The sequence below is a fragment of the Gavialis gangeticus genome, unplaced genomic scaffold, assembly GCF_001723915.1.
Source record: "Gavialis gangeticus isolate Ggan-Ray unplaced genomic scaffold, GavGan_comp1, whole genome shotgun sequence".
NCBI lineage: Eukaryota > Metazoa > Chordata > Crocodylia > Gavialidae > Gavialis > Gavialis gangeticus.
The window spans coordinates 48,053,125-48,064,434 of NW_017728995.1; the positions used below are offsets into that span (position 1 = coordinate 48,053,125).

Sequence of the window (11,310 nt, forward strand, 5' to 3'; positions counted from 1 at the left end):
GCCCCCACTCCCAGTGCTGATGCAGGCATGGCAGCACTGGGAGCAGGGGTTATACCCTGCTGCCACCCAGAGCGAGCTGGACCTACATCATACCTCCCCCTCCTCTCCCGTGCCGGCTAGGCAAACGGCAGCAGGGCATAGCTCCTCCCACTGGGGCAGAGGCAGGCACAGCTGGAGAAGCCATGGGAGAAGCTCCCATGGCTCCCCTGCCCTGCCCTGTCCCATCCCCCACCTGGCCCCAGCCTAGTCCTGGCACATAAAAAAAGAAGAAAAAGAAAAAGAAAGCCCCACACTCACCGGCTCTGACAGTGGTGATTGGGGCCTCTGGGCACTCACAGGCTCTGGGCAGTGCAGGGCAGTGGGGGGTAGTGGGGATCACCTCCCACTTCCTACCCGCATGGCAGCTACCTCATGGTGCAGGTGCAGCATGGCTCGGCAGGACACCACATGCTGTCTGTGAGCTGGGGCAGCTCCATCTGTCAGCTGGAGCCCAGCACCGCTCAGTCCCAGTGGCCCCAGCTCCCAAACAGTGTGCAGCACCCTGCTGAGCTACACTGCACCCACACCATGGGGCAGCTGCTCCCACACTGCATGGGGGGGCTCCGCCATGAGTGCCCAGAGGCCCCAGTCACTGCTGCCAGAGCCGGTGAGTGCAGGGTTTTCTTTTTCTTTTTTTCTTTTTTTTTTAAAGTGCTGGGACTAAGCTGGGGCCAGGCGGGGGATGGGGCCAGACAGGGCAGCCACCGAGGGTTCTCCCATAGCTTCCCCAGCCTGGGGAGAGGCAGGCACAGGCAGACGAGCCATGGAAGAACCTGCAGCCTCCCAGCTGTGCCTGCCTCTCCCTGGCCGATCCGAATCACCGAATCTCTCCGAATCAGCGCTGTATCTTCCGAAACCAATTCAGTCAAATCGATTCAGGACAGTGATCCAAATCAAGTCACTGTCCTCTGAATCGGCCCAATCTGAATCAAATACTTCCCTATGTACACAGGCCTATCAGCTACCCAAGAATGGATGGGTAGCCAGACAATATCTAAACCAGGGTACCTTATCCTTGTAGATTTCTCCTTGATCATGGCAGATGTAATTCTCTACCTGATGAGGCAAAATTACCGTAGATTAGGGGTTTGCCTCATCTGTATGTTTAAACTCACACACACACACACACGCGCGCGCGCGCGCGCCCTACTAGCATCTCTGCTCTGTACATATATACATATACACATGCACACACAGTACTGTAATTCTGCATTTATATTTGCATGCCTAAACATTTAATTCAGGGCCTATGATAGATGCGCATACTCATATTGCAGGGGGCTTGCATTTTTGAATGCATGTTCTATTTAATTGTGGAATGATACTCTAAGCAAATCAACATGTGCGCACATACAACAGAGAACTGTGAAATACTACTTCATTAAACCAAGAAAAAGGCCCATTAAACACATGAGTCCTAGGGTAGACTACTAGGTCATCGTTACAGTACTAATGGCACAGAATAATTCCCAGGCTAGTAACTAGATTGTCATGTGTTTTAACAGTGCATGGTCTATTCTCCATTCAGTGCTTAGAACTTCTATTAACGTTAATGAATATGCATATGTGCCTCGAGGGGAAGAACATACTCCCCCATGGCTTCTGAACTTGTTTACAAATTCCTCCGAAAATCACATTGTGCTTATTGTTCTGCACAGAAAGCTATTATGGCTGCCATAAGAACTTCCTTTTTTTTTCCTATTTGAAGAACAAGAGAATACACCAGAGCAGATGAAGGGTGGCAAGAGGCTGTGGACCAAGAAAAATAATTTAGCTCTGGAAGTCTGCAATCAGAAAGTTTGCAGCAAAAATGGTTACTAAAACTGCAGAATCTAAACCTACAGTGCCCATCTCAAGAAAGCAGATAGCTGCATATCTACTGCAAATCTCAGCAGGGGCTATCAGAAGCTAACTTGAGCTTTTTGGTGTTCCGTCCTGTTGAATCCACAGGCTGAAGAGAATGAATAACCCGTGTAGTTTCGGGGCCATCTGCAACTGCCTGTGCATGGGCTGTGCACTGAGCAGTGGAGAATTCTCTGTGATCCCAACAGCAAAATCATTCCAGTAGCTCCTCTCTTCTTGCTGTCTGCAGCCCCATGAGTGTGACTTCTGGGTTGGATAACTAAAACCGAGGGAAAGCAAATGTGAATTTTTTCTAATTTACTAGCATCTCTGCTCTACTTCAGGGGAGCGAGTTTTTTCTGTGATACAGTATTTTCAGCTATATCAGACTGATTTTCATAGGGATTTGAGGACCTAACTACTACTCATCTCTTAAGAAATCTTTTCCATTGTCTCCACTGACACCTAATTAGGGCATTTGTAGATGATACAGGGGTTTAATTCTCCCTAAATTGAAGCGGTTGATTATTAAAAACACCACTTCAATTTACCGTGAAGTAAACCTCTGTGTTATGTACACCCGTGTTGGAGCCCAGTCCTTACCTGCCTCTCCATCAGCAAGGGGAGAGCGAGCTGCTGGTGGGCAGAGCTCTCAGCAGGTGTCCTCAGCTGCTGGGAGGTGCTTCCCTCTGTGGCAGCAGCAGTCCATCGCCCCCCACCCCAGATGGCACCTGCCCATGGGCACGCACCTCGGGTGGTCCCAGGCGGCACCGCAGCTGTTGAGGGAAGCACCAGGCCCCCCTGCAGCTCAGGCAAGCCCGGGGAGGAGATCGGGCTCACGGCTTTTTTTCTTTTCCTTTCTGTGGAGCCTGCCTTCCCGGGCTGCTGCCAGGCTGTCTGGACAGTCTGCCTGCACAGCTCCTGGGCTGCACGGAGCCCAGTGCTTCCCTCCATGGCTGTAGGGTAGAAAACTAAAACTCCTTGGAGATATTTTACTTTTCAGCGCCCCAAAGTCATTTGCTGTGTCCCAAAGCCATTTAAAGCACATTACGCCGCTGAATGTACTACAGCAGCTGGAATTAACATGCAACACGCCACCAAATGTTGAAACAGCAGTGCCATTAAAGTCGTGCAAAAGGCATTTAACCCACTTTAAACTGGATAAAAAGAGTCGTCTACAAACGGCCTTAGGTGTTAAGCCTTCTTAACCCCTGCAACATAGCTACTGCCAGTAAGGGCTCTAACCTAGCTTTACACAGTAAAGATAGTTCAGCCTCAGGGTTAAGTTACTGGTGAAACAACTACTTAGGAGTATGGAGTGAATATACTGATGACCAAATGCTGTCCTGATTTACATCCTATACAATGTCTATAGACATTTGACAGAGACTAAATTAGGGAAGAATGCTGTGCTTCAAATCCAGAAGGTCAGGAACAAACATATGGGTTAAAAGAAAAAAAATCATTCTGCATAAGGCTCTTATGAAATATTCCTCGCATCAGTGGATGCTGGTTAGAGGCAAGAAAGTAAGATGGCTGCTATACAGTACATTTTTTCAAACATTATTCTTTTAAATAAATTACCAGTCAATGGAGGATGCAAAAGATATTAAACTGAAAGCTCTAAATCCATTTCAGTCCATCTCCTGTTTATACAGATTGGCAAAGCTCACAGTATTGGGTTAGCAGCCGAGCTTGCAAGGTAACTGGGAATTTTATGAAATAGTGCCATCTGAAAAACTCCAATTACAATTATAGTCACTGCTTTTTCTCAAAAGGGAAATATGCTCCCTTCTAGAGATTACTGAACAGGAAAGATACTTCTATTAGACAAAATTGCAGAGTAGCAAGATAGATGTCTCTTTCACAGGGAATGTTCAAGTGGAGAACGCATAAAACAATTAAATGACTACAAAAACAAGGGGCCAGAATTTCTTGTGGGTGATATCTTTTATTGGACCAATTGTATGCTGCGGCTTCTGAAAAAGCTCTCAGCATGATCCTATCTCTGCATCCCACACAAAGTAATGATCCTATTGACTTCACTGGGACTAGAATAGGTGAACGCTTAGCTTTTTTGAAAATCCTACTTTGAGATTTAAAAAAAAATAAAATAAAAAAATCTCTTGCGTATTCTTCATTCATGTTGCCAACAGCATTTTAGATAATCCTCATGGAAAGAAAACCAGCTTCTAAAATCTAATTAGCTTTCACAATTTATCATCATCAACATAGTACTATGTGCCACTGTCACCAAGCAGGATTCCATTATTTAAAAAAAGAACAAAAAAAGACAGCCACTGCCCCAAATTCTTTACAATCAGTGCTTGTGCCAGTTGTTTACTTCCTTTATATCTTTGAGTTTGGAAAGTGAAAATCCATTAGTTTAACTCCTATTTATGTACCATTCAAGATGAAGAACAAGCCTGAAAACCTTAGCTTCTAAACATTTCATTTATACGTTGTTGTATAATACCACAAATATAATATTTTTAATATTTACAAAAATTGTAATTAGTGTAATATTGGGACTGCAAATTATGCATAGGATTATCAGATTGTTCAAATGATCTGTTTCTGTTGGAACGCTAGACCTCTGTGGAAAGGCAGCGTTGCATTCTGTAAAAACTTGTTTTTACAAATCTGAAGTGCGTGCTTGACCTAATTCAGTCAATATGACCCGATCCAGGTCCTTCAATTACAGTATGAATAATGGACCATGACAGAGAGCACAGACATTCAGAAATATGCCAACAATATTAAAGAGGATCTACAAAGGTAGACCCTTTTCTTGGAAACTGCTACTTAAAATACAGACAGTTTGGGTATACTGTAATGCAACAAACTGGAACATTATTATTATACTGGGACAGATCCAGGGGGGTGCAGCTGCACTCCTTTTGCATTCCTGGTCAATCCAAACTCTAAAGCCAGCTGCCTGGGAGAAGCATTGGCTTTTCTATTCAGGCAGCCCTGAGGTAGTCAATTGACTTCAAGGCTCATTATAATCTACCTGATTCCTGCTAGTCTCCCTTCACTCCACAGGTGTTAAAGACCCTCTCTTCTTTATAATGGTCTTGATGTTCCACTATTCAAATTGTCCATTCTTCTGCAATATTGCGGTCTAATAGCTATTCCTGGTAATGCCTCTCTCCTGCCTTACACACCTTCTGCAGACTGTTCTTAACTCTAGCTTAAAACCTTAACTCAAGTGTGGTAATACTAAATCAGGTGTAGAAATGACTGACACTGAAGTATTGGAGGCACTGTCAAGGTATCCAAGAAGACTAGGTTTTCTTTTATGACTCTGAATAAGAGATATATATTTAACTATAATGATTACAGGAGTAATGAAACTATGTCTGGACTATTTTTGCTTAGTTTGTGTTTTAAAAACTTAGTATATAATCTAAAAAAATAGCACACATTCTGATAAAGTTATATTCATTTCTGCTTTGATCTTCAACTGAATAATATAACTTCTAGTCTACCTGGAGAAGAATACTTGTTGTGTTATATGGGCTGATGCGACTCACCATGTGCTCTCCTCTTCTCAAAATCCTAGATCTGCCCATGAACTGCTATGTAATTAGTTTGGGCTAATATGTTTTATTGCAAGTCTGAAGGAGATTTTCACACTGTTTCAAGTTTAGAAGCAAATACTTATCCAACAAACAGTGTGCATAGGCACTATGTTTCTGTTTCTATTTCTGTTTCTGTTACTAATGCTATTTTTGTTTTTAGGAAAAGAAAGACTTCCCATTTTACAGCCAAGTTTCTCCTACCACGTGATCCTGTAGTACAGTCAGAGTCATATTTAACATCATGATCTATTTCTAGGGAAATTGTTACTATGTGACAAATCCAATATTTTGACTTTTGCAAGGAAGAGGAAGAGAATATAGGTTGAAAACAGAAGTTCTTTATTTGATAATAATCCAGGATTTAAAACAGGCAACCCTCTCCCCTACAAAAACAAAACAAAAGAAAAAATGCAAACAAAGTTGTACAATGTTTATCAAAGCTATCTCCTTGCTGCCTAGGATATGTATTTAATTTCATATTTAATTTCACTTTAAATTAGTCAGTGGGTAAGACAATAAATACTGTAGGTCAGATTATTGGGCTTTGCCATCAAAAGAATGCCTATGTTTTCATGTCAATTTATTTGTACTAATCCCACATTTGCTTATGGAAATCTATAGCTTTGTTCCATAATAGTTCTTTGTGGTTAATAGAAACAGCACAACAAGGGCTTATCTGCATATATCGTTGCTCATATTTTGCCTATTTGTACATGAAAATGCAGAATTGGAAATGCATGGCACAATATATACAACACTGTTTGAAAATATAGGCTTGGATGATCATGGATAAACTGAGTAGGGATGTATCCCCATCTCTAAATAACATCTGTGAATATGCATTTTCATGGTTCCCTAAATTCAATGGAGGTTCATAGCCAACACAAGACAATTTTGCAGAGAAATTTTAGTAGGTACAGCAGTTAAACAAGGCCTACAGACTCTGAATCTCCTAGACACTTTGCCAGCCAGGCAGAATGATGCATTTCTTAGGAGGCAAATTATGGAGCAACAATGATCATTTCTTGCCTAGAAAATCAATTCATTGAAATGAGCTTCTTCACCATTATCTGAAGGGTTTCAGGTGTTCTCTTGTACGTATGCTCATGGATTATTTACAAACATATTCCTATTCTAGGTAGACTGTGACCATGAAAATTCTTGTTCTCATTGAAGCAAGACACCTGACCATAGAGTATAAAAGAGATTATACCGTTTCTCTTCCTCAGTGAGAAGTAAAGCATTTTGAAGCTTCAACGTCTATATCTAAACATGTTGTGACATTCCTGAATAGTTATCAAACACTATGATACAACAATTTTCTCCACAGACTCTAACAACTCTGATTACGCACTCTGTATGTTACTCTTTAGTGAAATCCCTGAAGAGTTTGGCACCTCTTAATGGCCCTCTTATATGGACCCAGTTTGTTTTGATTCTGAGTATGTTAGGGTTACCAAGTCCCCTCAGTGGGAAAGCTTCAGGTGCTTCCTCCCATTAAATGAAGGGTATTCTTCACTGTGGCTGCTTACAGACGTGAAAAAACAAACAAACAAACAAACAAACAGCACTTTACTTTAACATCAGCATACCCCCATGCCGAGCAGAGCACATGCCCGGAAGAGGCATCATGTTAGTTTGACCCAGCCCACCCAACATCTGCATAGATCCGGCACTTTGGTGGGGCTTTTTGGTTCTTGAATCATCTATTAGATAAATGCACCAAAAAGCCCCACCGAAGCACCTGATCTATACAGATGCTAGGGAGTTGGGCTGAACTAACGTGCTTCTTCTTCCAGTAAAGTGCTGGGTTTGTTTTGTTTCTTTGTTTGTTTGGGTTCATATCTGTCAGCAGTGTGTATTACATTTGCAACTGGCAAAGACAGAACTGCCACTGAATGGTTACTCTATGAAGTATCAAAACATTTCTACTTTATGGAGGTAGTTTATTACACTACACTAATAAAATTCATAGATTATTTTTATGATAGTGATGGAATATTCATTCATTTGTTTTCTCCTGTGTTCCTGGGTATACAAATAATCTGGATTGACCTGGTATGATGCAAAAGTTTCCTGGAAAGAGTTTGAAATAGTATAAATATCATGCAGGGTATCTGGTACAAATATGGCAGTGACACCCAATTTACACATCTTATATATAATCATGTATAGGGGTATGCAAAGCCTAACCTAAGCTAGAAAGGATGGAATTAGTAGTTCGCCAAGGAAACAGAAATGCCAGTCAACTCCATCTTTCAAAATCTGCCAAAGATGTCACAATCAGAGGGCACATCCTTCTGGTTTAGGTAACAATCAGGAGTTAAAAGGAGATAAAGGGGGGAAGACAAAGAACACAGGGGTTGCCCAGAAAAAATAAATAAATTTAGGGCTACTGGGAGCTACTTTTCTAGTCAAAGGCCCCTGTTAAATTCCCGCTTAGCTTTCTTGGGGCAAGGGATAAGAATGTAGACTTTTTTTCTTTCAGACAGTCAGATTCTTTTGCTACTTGGGAAAAGAGGAAAAGGGGAATGTGGATGTAAACATATTAGGTTCCCTGATCATCCCTGACAACGCTATAATCCACAACTCCATACAGCATACTGTGTTGACTCTTGTGCACACTCACACATTTAAATGGGAAATTTTATGTCCATCTTCCTCTAAAGCAAAATTCCTTCAGTTACATTGGCTAAGCACAGTCAGTGAAAAATCCCAAGTCTGAATCATTTCAATTTTAGCAGGCTAGTCTAAGCTGCTCAGATTGAACCAGTAAACAAGTGAACATTCACTTTTGATTCTGGAAATACAGCCACGTGCCTGCAGTGGCCCAGACCCGAAGCCAGGAGGTGCTAGAGCATGCCTCCCTGCTCTGCAGCAGCAGACAGCTTGGGCCAAGGCTAGCCTGCAAGTGAAGTGCAAAGCATCCTGGGATGCAGGCTGGCTGAGAGTTAACTTGAATCTGGAGGGGATCTGGGACAGACGTTCAATTAACCAATTAAACCTAAATCAGTTAAGTCTGATACTACATCCATCCAGGTTTATCTTACACCAATTTCAACCATTTTGAAAGTGGTCTATGTACACTGAACTTCTCTTGCATTACAGATTTGAACCCATTGCCAATCACTTATATTGGTTTGTGTGTAATTTCTGTCCCTAGCTATTGAGTCTGGCTGTACAGATAGATGTAAAAGAAATAAAATTTGTCTAAAGGACACTTTTTTTATATATATAAATATATATAATTTCTTTAATCTGAGAGATCTCTTGACCTCCCAGGGCTAGATGAAAGTGCTGTGCATCCTACTGGCAAGGTGAGACCTTTTCAATAATACAAAGATCCAAAAGGTCACACAATATTGGACCTTAAGCCCGTCAGTGGTACAAGACAGAATATTGCCTGTCCTGGGCTTTAAGCCAGTGAAATATTGTGGGGATAAATTCTGGAGGAAAATTATGGCAAATGGCTTGGTCTTCTAAATTGCTACTAATTAAAGCCTGGGTTTGGAATGTTAGATGTAGTCCCAGTGGAAAAAGGTTACTAGGCACAGCACAGGAGAGGCAATGAAAAGTGCATGATAAATGCCACATATAAGATAACTATACCTGCCACCAGAAGTGAGGTAAGATTGATTCAGTCTAAGTCTATATATAGCCTGTTGATAAAAGGAATGGTTTGGGGATATTTTATAGCCTTTAAAACAATTGATTGGTTAAGAAAAGGTATAAAATATGTAAAGCCAATGAGCATTTCCAGCAACTGTCGAAAACAACAGGATGCACACAAGGAGCACAGTATATCACACTGGGTGTTATAAATGACATATAACACAGGTAGAGAGAATAGTTCAACACTGCTTTAAAAATGTTTAGAGTCATTGTGTTTGAAGAGGAATTCCAAAACAGAAAAGAGGAAGCAAAAAGTTATCTTTTTCCCTCCCAAGTAGTTCCTTTCCCTTTTAATGCTGCATCATCTAGGGGAATGAGGAAAAGTCAAGGGGAGGAGAGGACAGAGGGAGGGGGTTAAGAGGCAGAGAGAATGTAGGATTTGTCCAAAAATGAAAGATGAATAAAGGAAACCCTCCAGAATTAAGAAATCCAATATTAGTTGTCTTAGTATTCCTCTTCAAACCTGCTATTGCCTTTGGGCTATATGCCATGCCATCCCTTGTACCACATTACCATTTTACCCCATAAGCAATATTGTAGTTGCTATAGTTGTTAAGAGCCAGACAACACTTTTGTAAATACTCTTATAACTTAATATGCTGTCTAGGCAAATAGTGCTGACATTTTAAAATAAATTACAGGGAACATATATGCACTCTTTGAAGGAGGGTCACCTTAATATTTTTCAAATAATTCTAGTTCTTACCTTCAGTCCTATCTGGTAATTTCCCACTCTTAGCTGTTGTTCCAGAGTTAACAGTTTCAGATGAGGTGCTCAGTTTGGTGCTGGGATCTCGCTTAGGTTTTGGTGGTGGTTGTTTTCGAGAGCAGCTACTGCTTTCATCATCAGTACCTCCAACTGAATGAAGAGATTGGGATCTCACAGCAAAACCACTTGAGCAAGGATGTGGCAGTCTGTCCTGAGGAGCAGGCATTGTCATAAATCCCATTCGGAAATGTTTGCCAATATAACTTGCTTCATTTCCTCTCACCACTTCTCCACCTATGCTGTAAAGAGAAAATATATGTCCAAGTAAAGGATCTACTTCTGTTTTTATAACACCTGGAAACATTTACAAATTTTCAAAAATTTTAATTCAAAATGTTATCTACAGTCAGAAACTTATTTCAACCAGTTCTAACAGAGATGGGCCCAAACTGATAATTCTGTCTTGGAAAAGGCATGTCCTTAATATACAAAGCCTCCTTTGGCAGTATATCTTCCTTCAGTTTCCTGACTTTTTTGCTTCCTGCTTGAGTTGTATTATGGCTCACTGAGGCAAGAACTTTTCCCCCTCCCCTCCCTTCCTTGGAGTCCCCTCACGCCACTGAGAAGAAGAAGAATAATCTTCCTTTAATAAGCCCATTTTAACTCCTTCGTCAGCTTGCGGTATCTTGAACTATTTTTTTATTTCCATATATTTTCTATTTTCCATGTAGCCCTACAGCAAAATACAATATATTAGGAGTTTTCCTTTGCAGAGCAACCAAAATCAAACCAGACTAAGCCATTTAGTAGCTATGATCCAGTTAGATAAGTTTCCAAAAGTGAACATCAGGTACAGTCTTCAAAGTATCATAGTATTATGCTGCTTCCTTTGATTTTAACCAAATTTGGCAGAAAACCTCTACCCTTAGAATGAGATGCAGCAGCCAAACCTTCACAAAGACTCTCTTTGAAGAAGTTAGAGGTAAGGTGGAAAATAGTCATATAATATGAATGCAATTTCATCTTTGGGCCTTGTTGAATATTACTTTTAGGCAGCTCCTGGAGCTCTAAACCCCTGGATTGTCCACACACTAACTCCTGAAACTAGTCTCAAGCACATTTTAGGCAGCTTAAAGTGATGCCACTCCAGGGCAGGTTTCTCTCCCACCTGTTACTTAGCTCATGTCCCATTCATGTGGTGGCCACTCTACACAGATGAGCTCCCCACATCGCAGACTTCAGTAGCTCAGGATGCAGTGTCTCCTCCCTCACCCTCCTGTTTTGTGTGGACAAACTTGCCACTCTATGAACTCTATGCCCCAGGGGGCAGTTCTGGCACCAAGCCAACTTCCTCTCCCACTCCTGTGCAGAACACCCTGCAGAGCACATACCAGCAAGCAAGGCTGCATGGTATGGATGGGTCTGGGAGCAGGGTCAAAGGGGGAGGGAGGGAGCTCACGACGA

General features: G+C 41.7%; 1 protein-coding gene across 1 annotated transcript in view; it reads right to left on the reverse strand.

Annotated features, from left to right (window-relative positions):
• Positions 1–10,504, reverse strand: part of NYAP2 (neuronal tyrosine-phosphorylated phosphoinositide-3-kinase adaptor 2) — a 155,805-nt gene extending 145,301 nt beyond the window's left edge. Inside the window, exons 1-2 of the mRNA XM_019503075.1 lie at positions 10,462–10,504; positions 9,844–10,200 (exon numbers count right to left, since the gene is read on the reverse strand). Of these exons, the coding sequence (XP_019358620.1) occupies positions 9,844–10,200; positions 10,462–10,504 (400 nt within the window). The remainder of the gene's footprint in view (positions 1–9,843; positions 10,201–10,461) is intronic.
• Between the last annotated feature and the right edge of the window lie 806 nt (positions 10,505–11,310).